This window comes from Perca fluviatilis, chromosome 8 (genome assembly GCF_010015445.1).
Source record: "Perca fluviatilis chromosome 8, GENO_Pfluv_1.0, whole genome shotgun sequence".
NCBI classification, from domain to species: Eukaryota; Metazoa; Chordata; class Actinopteri; order Perciformes; family Percidae; genus Perca; species Perca fluviatilis.
The window spans coordinates 42,093,199-42,115,263 of NC_053119.1; the positions used below are offsets into that span (position 1 = coordinate 42,093,199).

Genomic DNA, 22,065 nt, shown 5'->3' on the forward strand with positions numbered 1-22,065 from the left:
AGGAGGTAATAGGGTGGTGGAAGGAGCACTTTGAGGAACTCCTGAATCCGACTAATACGCCCTCTATATTAGAGGCAGAGCTGGAGGATGATGGGGGGTCGTTGTCAATTTCCCAGGTCGAAGTCACTGATGTAGTCAAACAACTCCACAGTGGCAAAGCCCCTGGGATTGATGAGATCTGTCCAGAAATGCTCAAGGCTCTGGTTGTGGAGGGGCTGTCTTGGTTGACACGCCTCTTCAACATTGCGTGGAAGTCTGGGATGGTGCCAAAGGAGTGGCAGACCGGGGTGGTGGTTCCCCTTTTCAAAAAGGGGGACTAGAGGGTGTGTGCCAATTACAGGGGTATCACACTTCTCAGCCTCCCTGGTAAAGTCTACTCCAAGGTGCTGGAAAGGAGGGTTCGGCTAATAGTCGAACCTCAGATTGAAGAGGAACAATGTGGATTCCATCCTGGTCGTGGAACAATGGACCAGATCTTCACTCTTGCAAGGATCCTGGAGGGAGTCTGGGAGTATGCCCATCCGGTCTACGTGTGTTTCGTGGATTTGGAGAAGGTGTATGACCAGGTCCCCCGGGAGATACTGTGGGAGGTACTGCGGGAGTATGGGGTGATGGGGTCTCTTCTTAGGGCCATCCAATCTCTGTACGACCAAAGTGAGAGCTGTGTCCGGATTCTCGGCAGTAAGTCGGACTTGTTTCAGGTGAGGGTTGGCCTCCACCAGGGCTGTGCTTTGTCACCAATCCTGTTTGTAATATTTATGGACAGGATATAAAGGCGTAGTCGGGGTGGGGAGGGGTTGCAGTTCGGTGGGCTGGGGATCTCATTGCTGCTATTTGCAGATAATGTGGTCCTGATGGCATCATCGCCCTCTGACCTTCAGCACTCACTGGATCGGTTCGTAGCCGAGTGTGACGCAGCTGGGATGAGGATCAGCACCTCTAAATCTGAGGCCATGGTTCTCAGCAGGAAACCGATGGAGTGCCTACTTCAGGTAGGGAATGAGTCCTTACCCCAAGTGAAGGAGTTCAAATACCTTGGGGTCTTGTTCGCGAGTGAGGGGACAATGGAGCAGGAGATTGGTCGGAGAATCGGCGCAGCGGGTACGGTATTACATTCAATTTATCGCACCGTTGTGACGAAAAGAGAGCTGAGCAAGAAGGCAAAGCTCTCGATCTACCGGTCAGTTTTCATTCCTACCCTCACCTATGGTCATGAAGGCTGGGTCATGACCGAAAGAATGAGATCCAGGGTACAAGCGGCTGAAATGGGTTTCCTCAGGGGGGGTGGCTGGTGTCTCCCTTAGAGATAGGGTGAGAAGCTCAGTCATCCGTGAGGAGCTCGGAGTAGAGCCGCTGCTCCTTCGTGTCGAAAGGAGCCAGTTGAGGTGGTTCGGGGATCTGGTAAGGATGATCCCTGGGCGCCTCCCTAGGGAGGTGTTCCAGACATGTCCAGCTGGGAGGAGGCCTCGGGGAAGACCCAGGACTAGGTGGAGGGATTATATCTCCAACCTGGCCTGGGAACGCCTCGGGATCCCCCAGTCGGAGCTGGTTAATGTGGCTCGGGAAAGGGAAGTTTGGGATCCCCTGCTGGAGCTGCTCCCCCCACAACCTGACACTGGATAAGCGGGCGAAGATAGATGGAAGATGGATGGATAATTCGACTTCTTGCCTGGTAGATACCCATCTTTTTCAAACTCCATGCCTCTAGTTTGTAATGCAGGCTTTCTCTTTTAAATTATATATTTTAAGCTCCAAAGCCAAGCTGAGTTTAAAAAATGACATCATCAGGGTTATTCGCTCCGACTTGACAAAGCTCCTCCAGAGCCAAGGAAAAAAGGGGGAGTTCTCTGCGCTTCTGCAGACCACAACAATCCGGTGCAACCAAGGCAGGACACAACAGAATAAATAGCAAAAAATTGCCGGTGCAACACGGATGTCTTCTACTTGATGATTTTATTTCATAAGGTGCTCCTCCAGAGCCACTTAAGACATTATACAACTCTTTTCACAGGCTGAGTAGTACTCCACATGGTGAATACACTGACCCAATACATATGTAAAATTGGTGGAGTGACCCTTTTTAATGAAGTAACTAATTTATTAATGTGGTTTTAAAGACCTTTTACAGTACCTGAGATAGAGGATCCGTGCTATCAAGCCATACAGCACAATGGCGAGGAGCAGTGGGATGACGTAGAAAATGGCAAAGTCGATGAGGTAGATGGGCAGGTAGAGCTCTCGTTTCACTTTGTAGCCACACTGCACATGTCCATCCTGGCTGACCTGAATGTCATACAGTTATCATTGAGACACTTAAATAAAACTCTGGGCTGAGTTGCACATAATTATCTTTCACATCTAAACACAATAACACTACTCTCAGAAATGGCACAGAGCTCTTAAAAAGCTTTTCACATTCACTTGCAAGTTGTAACACCATTTGGACGAAAGAGGCTTGGTAATAACAAAGGGCCTCATTCACCAATATCTTCCTAAGTTTTCTCTTAAATATGTTCTTAAGAAAGTCCCTAAGGAAAATCTACGTCGGATTCATGACGTGTTCTTAAACAACAGAATTGTTCGCACCTGTGTTCTTAGGATTGATGAATCCCACGTCTTCGTAATTGAAAGCGCATGCCAGTTGTTCCTAATTAGCATAAGAAAACGCCCTGCAAATTCCCATATAAGACATGACACTTCCTGTGCACCTCCTGAGAAGCGGGAGACCGCCTTCATGAGATGGTTGTCAGAGTTGCAGATGACTTGTTCATTGCAGTGGTGGAGGAAGTACTGAATTTCAATACAAATAAATAAGTAAAAGTACAAATAACCAGAGACATATTTACTTTATTAAAAGTAGAATATGTCCACTACCACAAACAAGGCCTGGCTTTTAGAAGAAGTTCCTAACCAGCATAAAATGGAAATATGTTGTTGGAATCGGAATTTTATTCATGGATGTATTTTAAGACGGTTTTATTTTCTTTAACCATGCAAGTAAGCAAATAAAGTGTGTTAAGCAGCGAAAATGGGGAGGAGATGTGAAGAGGTCCAGCCAAATAAATAAGATATGAACGCGTCTTACGCTGCCTGGCAACTATGATTTAAAAATGTGAATAATAAAAAACAAACATTTTCATTTTCACTTTTACCGGAGGCTGTATTACCGAGGGTCAGCGGTGCTGTGCCCAGGCTCTGGAGCACCGTAGATGGCTTGGAAGCCAATGAAGGATCGGCGATGGCAACCAAACTTTACTGGTGAGACAAACGTATGACGGTCAGGAAGACGTTTTGGCAGGAAAAACTGATCAGAAAATGTAACGGAACGTTGTAGAAATGTAGTGGAGTAGAAAGTATAGATAATTGCTGCAAGTCAAGAGTCAGCAAAGTCAAAAGTATGCACTATTGATTCAGTACAGATACGTGAAATATGTACTTAAGTACAGTAACGAAGAATTTGTAGGCTACATTCCACCACTGCATTGGCCCTATACATAGCGCGATCAATCACCAAATAACGCAGGATTTAATCAGTTTAATTGCTGATGTAAATTGCAGTGTTAGTGTTTCTTTGCATACTATGATTTTGTTTTTCAACAAATGATCAGAAATACAATACATTACAATACTATCATTGTAATCGACTGTAGAATTAAATAAAATGCAGTAACCAGTTATTTGGAGAAAATTGTCATCACTCAGATATGCGTAAGAGTGCTCTTGAGTGTTCCTAGATTTTGTTCAACAAATCCAAGATAATAAAACATTAGTGAATGTCAGAATCTTCATAAAAAGTGTGTAAGTGGGGTTTTAGAACACATTTCTTTGTAAGAACGGTTGGTGAATGAGGCCCAAAGACTTTATTCCTCTGTTCTTGACACAAACGAAAGCTGACCTGATCCAATTTAACCCTTGTGTTGACTTCGGGTCACATTGACCCGTTTTCAATTTTTGTTTTATATCAGAAAATATGGGACGTAGAAATAAGCGCTGAAAATGTGTAGAAGAAAAATTTTACAATTTAAAACGTTGGAAAAAGCTAAAACAAACTGTAAAAAAAAGGCGTCAAAAACATTGAAAAAAAGGTTGACGGGAAGACAACACAAGGGTTAAAGAATGTCATTACAAGAAAGAGATTGGTAATTGCAGTGGAACCTATTAACAACACAAACACAAAATTAAATAAACATATTATTGTAAAACACACATTTCACATTTAATATTTAAATGATGCAAACTGACACAAAATGATGAAATAAAATAGGTGTCAGGTCTCCAGGCTGCAACAAAATGGCATTTTGCGACCATTGTTTGAGACAATGCAAGTGTTTAACTCATTGCACATGTAAGACCTGCAAATTTGATGACTTCTTTATTTCTGTTTTAATGTTGAAAAAGGAAGAGAGAGCGAGTCTGCCAGAGTTGGCCAATGTGTGTGAGAGGGGGAGGGTCCGTGAGTGATAAGTCAACTGCATAATGCTGTGATCTACACTTGTGTGTCTCGCTTTAGTGGCGTCAAACTCATCGTCCGCACATGCTGTTGCACAACTCTGTTGTTACCTTGTTTCCGGGGAAATCATGATGTTGCAGTCCATAATACATTTACGAGTGGTGATCCGCAGCCGAAGGTCATCAATTTTGTTTACTAAAGATTGTACATAGGTGAGGAAAATGCTGCATAGTAATAGCCGATACGGAGTTATCCCTTGTCCCATTTATTCCACTTTGTTTACGGTCGCAAACCCTCTTGCTTGCACTTCCGGTCGGCAGAACTGTGTTGGTAGACCTCGGCAGTGTTGTATTCGGCCTTGTCACAAAATCGACCGCATTTTTGACTCAGTGTTGTCTTGGTCTCAGACAAAAATGGACGGGATTTTATTTCAACACCATAACTGCGGGATATCACTTAATTTCCTGTGCATTTACTGATATATTAGCATTTTTACATCACTGGTAATGTTTGGGGTGGCAATAACTCAGTCTGGAGGGAGTTGGGTTGAGAACCAGAGGGTTGCTGGTTCCAGTCCCCATAAGGCCCAAAGTATGGTGGTGGACTAGTAGCTGGAGAGGTGCCAGTTCACCTCCTGAGCACTGCCAAGGTGCTCTTGAGCAAAAAATGACAGAGAGGAGGGAGGGAGAGCCTGTATGAAGCAGAGGCAATACATTGTACTACATTGACAATAATAATACTTTGTTTACATTTCTGAATGTGCATTTATTAAGCACCATTTAATTAAAATGTGGCTATAAACTAAAATAAGACAGCAGATTGTAGTTTCTTTATTTATGTGGTTAAAACACTCCCAAGTAACAAACGAGTGAAGTGAACTCTGCTCTCCATCTTGAAAGCTGTATTTTATGATGACACCACATTGTGCTACTTCATTTTGAGATTATTTTCCATTGGATATTGAAGTTCATAAAAAAGTGTTTTGGCATGGCTGGCCGAGTGGCTCTATATCCATGGTATTGAAAGGGGGATTTAATTCGTGCATGTTTTGTTTCATTGTGCATGATCAAAAAATTGCATGCTGATTGTTACTCTGCTGAGATCCTCAGCAAGTTAAACCATTAACACACAAAATGTAATGCAAAATGCAGCATATTTATCTAACCTGAATGTCCACCAGGAAAAACCACAACATGCAATAGACACAGGTGAAGATCCAAACAACTGCAATGATCCGCTTGGCCCGGGACACTGTGCACACTGTCTGAGCCTTCATTGGATGGCAGATAGCTAGGTACCTGCATGTAAAGAAGAAATGGAGGGTTTAAACACAACCGTGGCAAGGCAAGTCTACTTATATAGCACATTTCATACAAGCTCAAGCCATTTTATATAAAAAAATTAAAATAAAAAAGACACAGGTAGGAAGAATAAAAGTGTATACAATTAATAAATAAAATAAAAATACAGTTTTTTTATCACTTTAGTAATATTATTGCAACTATGTGGTACAATTTCACAGTACAAAACTCCAAACTCATCACACTTGTAACTTGTTTCAAATCACTGTTGAGAAGTGCTGAAAGTAATATGCTGCAGTAGTGTAAAAGACAAGGTAGGTAATACACTTACATTACCCAACATTTACAGAATCTATGATTTCCATAATATCTGTCCTATGTGTAATCAAGTTGTGATCAAAGAAGACATCCTCTACAACCATTTAGCCAAATTTGTTTTTACATTATTTTTCAGATATACGTAAATGTAACATAGGTATCCTCGTTACTGTAAAATCAAATGTACACAGTTAGAGTAAATACTGTAAAACAAATTACTGTAACTAAATGAAAACCAAACATTACATTACAGTAATTTGGATCAAACCTGTCTTGAGCTTTTGGCCATAGATTTTCATTATTCATGCACCTTGGGAAAAAACGTTTGGCGTGGCTAATCCATGCTTGACATTGGTCAACACTGATGTCATCACATCTGGCCTCTCTGTTGGTGCCAATTGCCACCTTTCTGACCTCACATTTTATATAGCTGACAAACCAATTTAAAATCTTTAGGTTTACCAAACGGTTCAATGAATAGCCATTAAGAGCAGTTGGATTAAATGTTGGTGAAATGTATTTATGCAAATCAGAAGATAGGCATATCAAAGGTATTGTGAGCATTGCATTGTGAAAGACATCATATATAAGGTATTGTCTTTGATCACACAGTGATTATGTGTGATGAAAAAGTTACTATGTAAATCTGTATGTTGTACTTAGTCAATTGAACATGTGATTACATGTTTGAAAAACCAGCCATTTTGATGATCTGCTTTAAGTTTTGTACTAAGAGTTGTGAGATTTTACCACCTACATTTGATAATAGTATGAAAGCAATACAAAAACTGTAATAATAAAAGACAGCGGAAATAAAGTGCAATTTTAGTGCAAATAAAACATAGATTGCAATTTCAGTTAAAAGGCATGAAGACAAAAGTCTTTAGTCGGTTTTTAAAGTAGTTACAGTTGGTGCAAATCTGAGTTCTTCTGGCAGTTTGTTCCAACGGTGGTGGTATAATAACTTAAAGCAGCTTCACTATGTTTTGTTCTGACTCTGGGAACAGTTAGCTGACCTGTTCCAGATTACCTTAGAGGCCTGGGGGGTTCATATGGAAGAAGTAGGTCAGACCCCTAAGCCATTAAATGAGAAAAGGTCATTACAGCAGTCTAAACTACTTGAGATGAAAGCATGAATTTGTTCTTCTATATCTTGTTTGGAGATGTATCCTCGAAATATTTGTAAGGCAATAATAGGCTAATTTTGTTATTGACTTGATATTGCTGTTTAAACCGAGATTTTGATCTGTTACTTGGTATTTTCAGTTTAAAGAAATGGAGTCAATGATCTCAGTTTTGTCTTTATTTAAAAGAAAATAAATATAGCTCACTGAAACGTTCTGTGAAGAATATGTCATCTCTAATAAGTATCTGAAGGTAACAGGAAGCCATGGGTGTCAAAATGATTGAAGATTTTATTGAACAATAAGAAAGGGTATTTTGAAGTTCCTAAAAATGATAAAAAGTGAAAATAGGAGCGTGAAACTCAAATATAAAGATAATTTAAAAAGAGAACTTGGCAATAATAATTTGGGTTCTGCGTGCAATGGTGGAAGAAATACTCAGATCCTTTACTTAAGTAAAAGAACTAATACCACACTGTAAAAATACTCTGTTACAAGTAAAAGTCCTGCTTAGAAAATGTTACTTAAGTAAAAGTATGTTAAGTATCATCAGGAAAATTTACTTAAAGTATTAAAAGTTTATAATTACCTAATGCAGAAAAAAAGGCCTCCTATTTTAGAAACTGGAAATGATCACAACAGTTTAATCAGCTAATTATTTCAGCTGGACTTTATATTGTTGGCTAGTTTCATTTATAATCAAACATCAGATTTTATAAACTACATGTGTTGTGTGTGCAGTAATCTTAATGTGTAAAGTAACAGATGAATGTAGTGGAGTAAAAAGTACAATATTTCTCTCTGAAATGTAGCGGAGTAGAAATAGAAAGTGGCAGTTCATTTTAGTAATGATGTTTCAGAAATAAAAAACTAACTGTAATGCACTGGTTACATTCCCTTGGTTTTTCAATCGCTGGCCTAGACTCTTTGAAACACTCCAAAGCTAGAAAAATCCCAGGGCCTGACATTATGAGTAGCTGTCTGCACTCCTGTTCAGAACCAATCCGTTCCCACTCCCAATTCATCCCATACTGATGCTTGGATAGTGGCCCCTTAGTACTGTTACTGACCTCTCAGGGCCACTGTATCAGCAGGACATAATTTGTGTGTGCTTTCAAAACCATTACAAATCACAACACTATGGTTTGGTTAGGTTGAGGCCCAAAAATGACTTGGTTAACATTAGGGAATAAAAATAAAATAAATTAATAAAGTTAGGGGACATTTGTCGTCGTGATTACAATAATAAACACATGTTTGAGGGAACAATCTTGGTCATGGTTAACCCTCTGAGGACGAAAGACGCACCAGGGCATCCAAACGATATTTGACTAAACTCCTACTCAAAAAGCGATATTACAAAATGTCATTTCAGACATTTATTTACTATTTTAATCATATATAACCTAAGACTTTGGTAAACTAATTTCAAGCACCAAAACAACTCGTAAGTTAAGGTTTGTTTTCAAAAGACAATTGGCTTATGTCATTATGGGGCACTTGCTGAAACATCTGTTGCTGTTCTTCTTGGGATGATAATCTCTACTACTACTACTACTACTACAGTGGGGAGAACAAGTATTTGATACACTGCCGATTTTGCAGGTTTTCCTACTTACAAAGCATGTAGAGGTCTGTCATTTTTATCATAGGTACACTTCAACTGTGAGAGACGGAATCTAAAACAAAAATCCAGAAAATCTCATTGTATGATTTTTAAATAATTAATTAGCATTTTATTGCGTGACATAAGTATTTGATCATCTACCAACCAGTAAGAATTCCGGCTCTCACAGACCTGTTAGTTTTTCTTTAAGAAGCCCTCCTGTTTTCCACTCATTACCTGTATTAACTGCACCTGTTTGAACTCGTTACCTGTATAAAAGACACCTGTCCACACACTCAAACAGACTCCAACCTCTCCACAATGACCAAGACCAGAGAGCTGTGTAAGGACATCAGGGATAAAATTGTAGACCTGCACAAGGCTGGGATGGGCTACAGGACAATAGGCAAGAAGCTTGGTGAGAAGGCAACAACTGTTGGCGCAATTATTAGAAAATGCAAGAAGTTCAAGATGACGGTAAATCTCCCTCAGTCTGGGGCTCCATGCAAGATCTCACCTTGTGGGGCATCAATGATCATGAGGAAGGTGAGGGATCAGCCCAGAACTACATGGCAGGACCTGGTCAATGACCTGAAGAGAGCTGGGACCACAGTCTCAAAGAAAACCATTAGTAACACACTACGCCGTCATGGATTAAAATCCTGCAGCGCATGCAAGGTCCCCCTGCTCAAGCCAGCGCATGTCCAGGCCCGTCTGAAGTTTGCCAATAACTTTCTGGATGATCCAGAGGAGGAATGGGAGAAGGTCATGTGCTCTGATGAGACAAAAATATAGCTTTTTGGTCTAAACTCCACTCGCCGTGTTTGGAGGAAGAAGAAGGATGAGTACAACCCCAAGAACACCATCCCAACTGTGAAGCATGGAGGTGGAAACATCATTCTTTGGGGATGCTTTTCTGCAAAGGGGACAAGATGACTGCACTGTATTGAGGGGAGGATGGATGGGGCCATGTATCACGAGATCTTGGCCAACAACCTCCTTCCCTCAGTAAGAGCATTGAAGATGGGTCATGGCTGAGTCTTCCAGCGTGACAACGACCCGAAACACACAGCCAGGGCAACTAAGGAGTAGCTCTGTAAGAAGCATCTCAAGGTCATGGAGTGGCCTAGCCAGTCTCCAGACCTGAACCCAATAGAAAATCTATGGAGGGAGCTGAAAGTCCGTATTGCCCAGCGACAGCCCCAAAACCTGAATGATCTGGAGAAGGTCTGTATGGAGGAGTGGGCCAAAATCCCTGCTGCAGTGTGTGCAAACCTGGTCAAGAACTACAGGAAAGTTATGATCTCTGTAATTGCAAACAAAGGTTTCTGTACCAAATATTATTAATTCTGCTTTTCTGATGTATCAAAGTCATGCAATAAAATGCAAATAAATTACTTAAAAATCATACAATGTGATTTTTTTGGTGATTTTTGTTTTAGATTCCGTCACTCACAGTTGAAGAGTACCTATGATAAAAAATTACAGACTTCTACATGCTTTGTAAGTGGGAAAACCTGCAAAATCGGCAGTGTATCAAATACTGGTTCTCCCCACTGTATATGCAACGGAGATGTCTAAAACCAATTATTATAGATAAGAATGCAAAACTATTGGCTTGCATCATATTACATCACTTACACCCACACATTGTTTACCTTGTTCACATGTAGAGCCTATGTAAATGTTTAATACTTCGCCTTTGTAACTTATGTAAATTAAAAGCATTCTCCAGTAAAAGTAAAATGAATACCATTAACAACTCAAAACTACAGTGGCCCACCTAGGTAAACGCGCTAGAACGGCCCCAAAACACTTCCATTAGGAGAAACATGGTGCAAATGCAGAAACGATGCACAGTAAAAAACAAACAAACTCTAAAACACCCGTAACAGCAAGACGCTGCAAACACAGAAACGATGCACCGTAAAAAAAAAACACAGTATGCAAGTGCGAGTTTCTCTCTTCTTAACTCCAGCGGTGTCTCTCTACTTTGCCTTCTACATTTATGGGTAGTGACTTTGTAGCTCCTATACATAAATGTAATCCTCTACACTGTAGTCAATTTACTTTTTGCGGTGATGTCTTTGCTGCTGCAGCATATAGTATACAGCCATAATTAATTTGTTGACCTCATATTGACCTATGCTGTAGGTGTATTAATGCCTGTTTGTCTGCCCCCCAGTCACATCTGACCACATTTCTGACTTTCTAAGTGTTTGATATGTACTGTACTTTCCATGTATATTTGCTATCTAGCCATAGGCCCAGGTAGGCCAACTTCAATTCAGACAACCTCTCCATTGGCTGACAATGTGGGCCTAATTTTAGGGCTGTCTACCCAAAAAACGATAGCTATAATGACAACGATGTGAGCATCTACAGTACACTGATGAACAATATGTGGCTCCAAGCACATAATACACTAATACAGCAGACATTGCAAAAGCTGTACTAAGAGCAGTTGTATTTGGTTGTTTTTCCATTCTCACCTCTCTACGGTGAAGGCGGTGATGGAGCAGGAGGACACGTTGATGCCCAGGTACTGAAGGTAGGTTATCCCAAGGCAGCCAGCGTGGCCAAAAATCCATGTGCCTGTCAGACTGTCTGACACATTGGGCAGCCCAGCCGCCACCAGTACCGTCAGGTCGGCTATGGCCAGGCTGACTAGGTAACAGTTGGTGGGTGTCCTCATGTGGCGTGTGGTGAGGACCACAATGACCACCATGATGTTTCCCACGATGCCCACACCACACACCAGCAAGACCAGGAACACTGACACTGTCTTGTACTCCAACGACTCAGAGACGGCGTCACTGGGACTCAGAGAGATATTGGTTGGGGTGTTGATTCTGGAGCTCACGTTGTCCGCCATATCTCCTAGCGACCTGGCTAGTGTTAGTTAATTACAGGTTATGTTCTTTTGATTAAAGTGATAAGAGGCATGACTCTGAAATGTTAATATGTTTTTTCTCCTTCATTAAGAGCATTAACTCCCATGTATAGCCGGTCCAGTTAAAAGCATATATATTGACTGTTGTGAAGCTTTAGCATCTCACAGTTCACTACAGAGAAAGAAACAGCTGTGAATTTGCTTATTATACGTCTTTGATCACTGAGAAGAGAAAATAAGCACTGTTTTCTTGTTTTTGATATTTCCTTCTGTCATTCCCCTTCACTTCCCTTATCTATCTTTCTTTAAACTAATGAAGAGGAATAACACGTTGCATATGATCCCAGGACTTCCAAAGACCGAGTCACCTAGAAATAGAAGATGAGTTAAATTACTTGGACAGACAGGGAATTAAATCGACAATAACCTTTGGATTGAATTTGGACTTTCATTTGTCAATGTCAAACACACATTAACACATCTACAGAATTCCTCTCAGTGACTCCTTCAGGTAGCTCCATGCTGCTTGGAAGAAAAAGTGCCCCAAAAGCAAATGGTTGTTAAAATAAAATGGGGCAAATTAAAGAACAAAGCATGCTGGTGGTTTTAAATGTCAATGAGATGCTGTAATTGCAGACAATGTGTAAGGAAAAGATCAGCAGTAAATCAATTTTAAATTCTCTGATCTCCAGATTATAAAATATCTTGGGTACAAAGTTGATATTTTGTCCTAAGGGTGGGAGTAAAGCTCATAGTGTGTCCAAAGGTTCCATCCTCTGGTGAGGTTGAATGTGCTTCATGGCAATCTGACATTACATTTTATATTTCCTGTGTTTGGCTAGATCAGGGTGCGTAAGTAATGGTCAGCAGGTCACAAGGAAAATTGGTAGGATTCATCTTCTCTGATCGATGACATTTTTAATAATTGTTATCATGTAATATACAAATACTGTACCTCAACTCCTTACCAGAGGCCTGTACTACAAATCAACATCAACATGCCCTGGATTTCTTTCAATTACCCGGCTTAACTAACCCTAACAACTGTGGTCCTGCATAACCTGAGTGACGGTGACGGCTTCTAAATGGTCATTCAATTGCACTACTACAACTTTTTCAATAATTTTAGACAAAACTGGTATAATTGATATAGGGCGATAATTACTCATTGAGTCTAGGCTACCACTTTTGAACACAGGGATGATTATTCCTTTTTTCCACGCACTGGGAAATGTACTGGTTCTAATGGATGGATTAACAAGATGGGTCAATGGTTTGACAAGAACATTCTTATACTTTTTAAGAAAACAACTATTCATCCTAAAAATGTCATCAGACTTGGAATTTGATAGTTTAATGATTATTTCTGCAACTTTTGTATCCGACACCTCTTTAATATAAAAGGAATCTGTTGAGGTGACTGATTAAGGGGATTCACAGGCTGGAATTCCTTTGTTAATTCTTCAACAGATTGTACAAAATATGAATTGAATCCATCAGCCATAGTGGCGCAATCGGTTATACTATTGCCATTGATGTTAAGTTCTGTAATCTTTTTATGTTTATTTGATTTATTAGTCAGATTATTTAAATGCCTCCAAAGTGAATTATTGTTACCTTTAGCACTATCAATTAGATGAGTGTAATATGTCACTTTTGCTTTCCGCAGCTCGCTTACGACTTTATTCCTTAAACTTCTATAAGTTTAAAAATGTTTTTAAAGCTAAATCTCGCTTTCTCATGAGTTTTCGTATTTCATTATTTATCCAGGGCACCGTAGAATCTTTTTGTTTAGATTTTATTTGCTTTGTAAATTTTTCCATCAGACTTGTAATAGATGTGGTCACGGAGTTACAACACTCCTCTACATCGTCTAGTGTCATAATTTGTTCCCAGTTTATGTTTTTAAGTTCTCTTTCAAATTGCAGAATTTTACCTTTTGGAAGAATGAATTGTAATTTTTCATGATCAGGTTTACCAAAGTACTGCAGGCGCTTCTTCGTCAGTTTCCTGACGAAGAAGTCAAAGTCATGTTGTGGTCCGAGAGTCCAGTAATCAAATTATAAGTCCTTGTTATTCGTTCTGGTCTGTTAGTAAATACCAAATCAATGAGAGTCTTAGTCTGCCTTGTTATCCTTGTTGGTCCTACAATCATTTGTCTATAGTTAAATTTGGTCATATATGCTTTGAGTTTTTGTTTACAGCTTTTGTCAGACCAGTTAATATTGTAGTCACCATACCATATTGTCTCTCTGTAAGAATCCAGTTGTTTAACTATATCATTTAATTCATCATAGAACTTAACATTATAAGAAGGTGGATTATAAAGGACGGAAATATTAAAATATAAGACATTCCAGGGTGGTGTTCAGTTCGATTAATTGACATTTAAATGTGTCTTTGATGTATATTAATACTCCTCCCCCTTTGCCTGTCATTCTGTCCTTTATAAAGCACTGATACCCAGCAATGTCAATCATATTAGTTGGAATGTTACTGTGGAGCCACGATTCTGTTAAACAGAGGTAATCCATGTTGTATGTATGTATGTTTAACTGTCCGCCTAATATTTCCTTTGGTTTATACTTTACATCCCAAACACACGGGCATGATTGACAGTTTGAAAAAGTAGATAACACTTTTGTTTCTGTGCAGCACGACTATCTAAGCCGCCCGATCGTGTTTGTAGCGTGTTGACTGTTACCCCAGACTCAGAGAGGTTAGCACGCTCTGCTGCAGCTAACGTCGCTGCACTGTCACTCGACTGAAAGCGAAAGCCCTCGCTGGCCCCCACAACCGAAGTGGCCCCCGGTCCAGTCCTCGAAAGGATATCTATCAGGCGGGGTAGCTCACCGGTGTGTACACGGTCGGATGTCCTCACACGGGCCTCTGATGCGCTCCGCTTCCCTGCATGATGCTGCTCCGGCAGCTCCTGGCACTGAGTCAACATTTCCTCCAGAGCCGCTGCGTGAGGCGCTGATACAATCAGGGGCAGTGTCACCTGCGCGGTTTCACCTGTTTAAGGCATAACCTCCACAGAGCTAGCCTGACATTCAAGCGTGGGGCCTGGGTTCAGATGTATATCTCCAGCCAAATGTATTAGCACCATTAATACTTTAAATGCATGCGCTCTATCTTGACGTGATATTGACCTGATAGCGCTGTTTCTGTCATTCTTGCACAGCCTTTTAGATGCCCAGATTGAATGGAGAAAGGCATGTCCATGTCCAAAGTAGTAACGTTTAGTGTATTCACCATCATTCGGACCAGCCAGGTTACCCTTAATATGCTCAGAAAAGTTGTAGGTCCAAGCACTCAATAACATTAGAAAACACTGTAAAATACAAAGGGCATTAGTGGAGCCCAACGACCCACTCCTGCCTTCAGCGGCCATCTTCTTATCATCATCTTCTTATATTTAAAACAATTAACATCCATCTCTATGGAAGAAGACTTGAAAGTGGTGATTGGGGCCATTAAATTATTATGAAAATGTTTACTGAGGTAATAAAACTAGGGTAATTTTTAAATCCCATGAGGTCCCTTTGTATTACTAGTCCCATGGGAATAGGGCTTTAGACAAAATATCTTCCAAAATCTGTGTTTCAATTACAAAATTCACTCATTGTCTTACTATCCATTGACTGTTCAACAAGGAAACACCATCTAAGGAAACAAAAAGAAGGAATTTTTGCCAAAAATATGTGATGTTGGAAGATATGCACTTCATTTGTCATTAGTTTGGACTGAACTTCAGAGAGCATTTTTGAACGGAATGAAAACCAGAATTGCATCAGGATGGCCAGTGTGAAGAGGAGGAATGATCACAGCAGTAGGTAACTTTCAATATACGTACAGGCATTTGACTATTGTCTTAACACAACTAGACAGGTGATTCAGCCGTGCTTCCAAATCTGAAACTGACATTGCATATCCACAACAACTGTCATGGCAATGCAGCCAGTAGTAAGAGACAATAATAAAATAAATCTTATCTGAAGTATTGGACCTACCAACAGATCAACTGCAATGCACAGCTTTAAATAATGCAAACATAATAAATAGAAAACCCCTGATGTTCCCCCAAAGGTCTACAGACCTCAGATTGAGAGCCAGAGCTCAAACTGTTCCTGGTGAGGCTTTAATAAGATCCATTGTGGATAGGCATTAATAGGCAATATTCAAATGAGTCATACTGCTCTCAAGGCGTAACACTCAATGAGTGCATTAGGATCATTCCAACATAATATTCTGACAAAACACAAACATAAGTGAGGGTTTATTCTCCCCTCATAATGCTCTTATGATGCCTCCTAGTGCATTTCTGCTAAAGTTACAGACACATTCCTAAAATCCTGTACAAGAAGAATAATTTCTCATTAAAGCTATTTCTTTAACTATAATACAATTTCAATTCAATTCAATTTTTCAATACTTGACCAGATTTTGAGTTTACCAGAGGACAAAGTGTGAAGAATCCTGAGGTTTGTTTTGAGGTTTCATAATTAACCAATGTGCAGCACTGTGAAACTCTACAAGTCAATCTGTTGCTCTTTCACTCATCTCCCAGCCCGGTCTCTCTCTCTCTCACACACACACACACACACACACACGGACACACACACACACACACACACAATGGACATCCCCTCCTGAGGGCTGCCTCTAATAAATTGAGGTGGGAAGGAAATGAAAAGTAATTTAGTTGCACTATGCTGCCATCAATCAAACTGCATCCACTCTCCATTCCTTTACACACGCACATCCACAACCCAGTAGAGCTGATCTTCTGCACATTTCTGACTTTCCATCATGCTTGACTGAGTGAGGTGCCTCAGGAACACTTTAGTTCGAGGGGTTGCTGCTGTACTGCAGTTTACATACACAGATGCAAACCATCTTTTCTACATGAGAAATGAAAAAAGGGTAAGGGGCAACATCAATTTAAGGGGTGAGTTGGTAACTATTTCCAGTATACACTTTTTTATACACTGTTTGTAATAGTCTTTAAACCCCGACAGCTATAAATAACGTATGGGCTCTTAAAGAGGAGCAAGAAGATCCTTCATCAGTAGCTGCTGTAATCCTGTAAAAATGCTCACCAATCCTGCCTAGTGATCTGCTTGAAAAGAACCAATAAAATGCATCCTTGACCTGCTGCGCATACTCTACCCTTCGCAGGTACGAGCCTGAGCTCAATGCGTGTCGTCACCATATTGCTAACAGTAGTTATGTTTGTTTTAAACATTCGGTATCATAATATAGGTGTTTGCTTACCAGTGATCAAGACATGAAGTAAACTGCTACAGCCAGCAGTTAATAAGCTTACCTTAGCACAAAGACTGATCCCAGCCAAGAAATCCCCATTTCTTGTCTTAATGCTAAGCAAAGATAAGACTCCTGGCTGTAGTTTTTTATTTAGCATACATACATTAGTGGTATCAATATGTGTGTTGCCAATGAACTGTGGACAGAGCAGGTTGAAACATTTGTACTTGAACCCTAGACTATATCCACTACTTCCACATTGCTCCCGGATTGAGAGTGGAGCATGGCATTTTGCACACAGTATGTAACTTGTGTCATTGTGGAATGTTGATAAATAAGAAATCTATAGTACTATGTTTGTAAGTGCCTTAGCATGCAAACACATAACTAACATTAGCTTACTAACAGCTAACTTGTCATCTCTGGTCGACGAGGGTGCAAAAAAATTGTTTGACATGCTTAAATCTCGTGTTTTTAGCTAGCTACAGGCACTTTGTGTTTGCCGCCGGTGGGGGTGGGACTTAAATGCGCTCTCTCTCTATGGTAGGATGGAAGTGGGCCATAGTAAGATGTGATTTGCCAGTGTTCAGATGAGAGACAAACCAGTGGGCCAATCATGTGATCTCTCTCCTCTCTGTGGGCCGGTCAGTCAAAGACCAAGGACGTGAATGGCCAGTGTTAACATGAAAGACACACAAGTGGGCCAATCATGTTATCTCTCTTATCTCTAGGGGCTTATCAAAAAAAGGTTTTCGACCGGAGTCCCCATTCAGCCCAGACAAATATGCCTACCGGGAAATAATGCTGATGGCCAATCCATGCCTGAACTCAACTACCATGGCCCCTGAAAGGACCGTCACCTAGCGGTGCCTGTACCCGGCTCGCAGTCACCTGTTGGCAGCTAAACAACTGGTAGCTGGTGTCCCGGAGCTCTGTAGCAGCTAAATACAACCAGCAACTGCCGCTCGGATTTTGTTTAAAATACTTCTATTTTAGGTATATAATTAAATGAAAAGGTGCAATATGTAATATATTTACTGTATTAAATCCATAAATGACCACAATATGTCATTAGATATTAAGGTAACATGCTAAGCTGAAATACTATGTTTTCTGACAACACTAAAGCCAGTATTTTCTCCTTTCATTTTTCCATTCCGTGACAGAATTTCTGCCTGTTTATTGGTGTCAATTCTGACAGCCGGATTGCCAGATGGTCTGTAACAACGCAAACCCAGCGCACTACAGCTGTAGTACAGCCAGGGAGGCAGCAAACAAATAACTGGATCAATTGAGATAGATTCTACCCAACTTAAAAAACGTTGGCATGTTTCTAACAGTTGCAACGAGTAACGAACCCCGGGTAAATATTGGAGATGTATTTGAAAGATGGAAACAGCTTGGAGCCCAAAAGAATGCAGAGTTGGTTAATTTCCTCCTAAACAGTAAGCTTCAGGCTAATTTATCACGGCTACTAGGTACAGGCATTTTCACTCATTTCAAAATTTTGAATAATAAATGGTTATTGAATTTTATAGAGTAACATTACTCAAGTTAGTTACTTGCAAAACAATGGAGACGCAGCCAGTGAAGTGATCCCGACTGGTCACGCCTTAACTGCTAATGTTACCGGAGGACCAGGCAAGCAGGCCAATGGCGGTTTACCAGAGATGTTCACAAGTAATTTTTTGGAAGTCCAAGTCGAGTCTCAAGTCTTTTGAGGGCCCTCTAGCCCTCGGACCTGGTGAAATATTAACCTAAGTCTGTCACATCATATGGATACAACTATAAATATACAATTTGCCTGTTCCCAGCATTAGCACAACACTTTGCGATGGTTAGCTTGTTACCTGTGACGATATAGGCTAAATGTAACGTCTCTTTCATTAAAAAAAAAGTCTGATGTCGAAGTGGAAATTAAGAGAATACTTTGAGCTCACTGATGTAATGCCCAACCCGGTCTCATGCCAGGTCGTGAAATAGTCACGTTATTTAGATTTATTTATTTGTTTACAGGCCACGATTTTGACGTTTATTTCGTGTACACGTCACAAATTTTTAACGTGTACAGGTCTTGATTTTCGAACCTGCTATGGGGGACGCAACAACGGGGAAATGAGGCGCCACACGCCGGCCACAACAACAGGACGGACCGCCACATGTGGGACGTGATCCCCGGGCGCATCCCCGGGCGCAGTGGCACACAACAACGGGGGAATGAAATGCCAACGGGACGGTTGTGGTTAGGAAAAGAAGAACGGGGAAAGGAACCGTCACACGCGGGACACACCGACAACAGCGGGACGGTTGTGGTTAGGAAGAGAATAACGAGGAAAGGAACTGCAACACGCAGGACGCGACATTATCGTGTCCTGTCCACGACTCAATAGATTCAATAGCGTGACTATATCACGAACTGCCATGAGACGGGGCTGTAATGCCATTTATCTTCTTTAAATTAAACGTGTATTTTAACTTCACCTGGGGAAACTTTCACTTTCAGAGGCTTGGGGGGCAGCTCAATATTGGACGTTGGATATTCGACACATTCGAAAAATCTTTTATGCAGCTTGACCTTCCAATATAAAATCAACTTTACCACGGTCTGTGACAGCTTGTCCTCCCTTGCTACGCAGTAGCTACAGACACTGTTTTTGACGTGATTTAACATATTTTGATTGAACAGGTTGCAAAAATCTGCATATAATTAGGAAAGTGAGGACTGCGTTTATAATGCGATCTAACATAATATTTGACAGAGTCCAGGGCCCCTTAGATATCCTGTGCCCCTGGGCAAGTGACCAGTTGCCCTAATGGTTAATCCGGTCCAGAGGTGTGTCTGTCAGTCGGGGAGGTAGGATGGCGGGTAGTGGGGTTTTTAGCGGCTGTTGCCATAATTTTAAGCCGAGATAGGGTGGTTGCTTGAGCAGGGGCTTTTATGACTGTCAACATAGCCAGCATTTAATGTTAGCTACTCCGATGTGCTGTGGAGTAATGTCTGGCTATGTAAGACTAGCGTCGATTAACAATGATGCTATGTTCTCAAGCTGGCAACCTCCGTGAACTTTGAGTATGGGGAGGAGGGGGTGGGGGAGACGACTTTGTCCAGTATTTTGAATTTGGACTGCAGTAACTTTTTTAAACGCTAGCTGTCAGTATTACAGTACATATTAGACCTTTGATCACTTTGAGGGGGGGATACATTTGGTCACCACCGGGAATAAAAATAATTGAGCAGAGGCAGGGATGTGTAGATCAGAAAGGGGGAAATTATATGCGTGGAAGTCAAACTTTTTTGGCTTCATGTGCCAATGAGCAACTTTAATAGGAATGAACGTGTCCCACCTGTAATCTGGGTTACATATTTAATGGGATATGTAGTTTTTGGTTTAGAAGGCTTTATTGGTGATGTTTTTTTTTTTACTGTAGAAAGTGCTGCTATGCTCCGTTACTGTCATTCCCCAGTTACCAGTGTCGCATTGTAGTCCGATTCAACCTTCTCTTGAACCGTGTTGAAGCCCAAGTTGTTGACGCCTGCGCAGTATGGCTGACATTGAAACGTATGTTGGGTCTGCTTTAGGATCTACCCAAAAAATCACTATCAACTGCACAGTGGTCATTAGTAAACGATGGTGTGGCATTTGGTGTAACAGGTGAAGCCCCCTAAATTTATGAGAATAAAACAGCTTGGAGCTGCTTAGGAAATGTATTTGATTGAAAAGCTGACCTTTTGAGAGTTCAAGGAAATATTTACGACAGAAAGATAGTGGATAGTTTACATGAAAGATGTCAAACAAATGACTTGATTGTTAAAATATGAAAAGAGTGCAATGAGAATGGATAGGCTATGTGATGTATGAGTTCCCAATGACTGTATATATGATATACAGTCCATGTGATTTCCTCAACAATTTCTAACAACATAAAAACAAATATTTGTTCTGTTAGGTTGTATTATATACTACTGTCACATTTCGTTGTTCCCAGATCTGAAATTATCTGAAAAAAATCATGATTCATGAAAGTATCAAAAAGACAAATGTCAAATCATGTATTTATTTCTCATTTATTTTTCTCTTTCTTTCCATTTTACGTTTGTTACACCGTAAATGAATGGATGGCTGTCAGTGTGTCATGGTTGGAGCTTCGGCTAACGATGACAGCAACAGGGATTTAGAGACAGACATAACTGCTTGTAAACTTCTAATTATATTCTTACTCATTTACACAAGGAAATAAAAAATATATATATATATAATATAAAATAATTTACCTTTTGCGTCTTTGCAATGTCAGATTAATCCATAACCTTCTTCAAGCCTGTATCTCTCATCACAAAGTGCGCGCGTGTCAGTTGCTGGTTAAAGCCAAGTCGGCAGCATAGCCATGCTCTTATCTACATACTGTACACTACAGAGCTCTGCTACTACCTACTGATCTCTGTCACACTCACACAGACAGCATGAGGGAAGCAGCACTTGTGCCTTCAAAATAAAAGCGCAATACCTATTTTGGAATGAGCCAGTCATGTTGTCAGAATAAAGTCTTATTATTTAAATCTGTGGTGGGCTGAATTTCATACTGATCAACGACGTTATACTGTAAATCCCGCGAAAAAGACACAACATAATATTACAATATTTTTTGTATATGTGGATTTTTGCCTCATGCTCATCTTAGGTCAAAATAATGTTCAATAGCTAAAACTATTTAATTTGACTAACCCTAACTCTTTTTTGTCATTGTATGATTCATTAAACCTTGATCTCTCAGACTGAACTCAGATTGAACAGATAGTCTAGCTAGCTGTCTGGATTTACCCTGCAGAGATCTGAGGAGCAGTTAACCTTAGTCCTCACAAATCCACCGGAGGTTAGAACGCCAACACAAAGGAAGCAGAAGGAAACGGACAAAGTACATGCATCTGGTGGAATTTTCTGCAGGACTGGAGCAATCCCAGAAGGGCAACGCAAAAGATATAGACTAGGGTAAGTTAAATACTCAAAAAATACAACAAAGGAATGTTAAAATTACAAGTACAGGAAAATGTTAAAAAATAAATAAATAGAGAAAATAATAAAAGTAATAATATAAAATAATGTTTT

The 22,065-nt window shown here is 40.4% G+C and overlaps 1 protein-coding gene across 1 annotated transcript in view; it reads right to left on the reverse strand.

Annotated features, from left to right (window-relative positions):
- Positions 1–21,363, reverse strand: part of trhr2 (thyrotropin releasing hormone receptor 2) — a 48,255-nt gene extending 26,892 nt beyond the window's left edge. The window contains exons 1-4 of the mRNA XM_039807585.1: positions 21,234–21,363; positions 11,292–12,060; positions 5,616–5,748; positions 2,132–2,283 (exon numbers count right to left, since the gene is read on the reverse strand). Coding sequence (XP_039663519.1) covers positions 2,132–2,283; positions 5,616–5,748; positions 11,292–11,674 — 668 coding nt within the window. The 5' untranslated portion in view covers positions 11,675–12,060; positions 21,234–21,363. The remainder of the gene's footprint in view (positions 1–2,131; positions 2,284–5,615; positions 5,749–11,291; positions 12,061–21,233) is intronic.
- Positions 21,364–22,065: the final 702 nt, after the last annotated feature.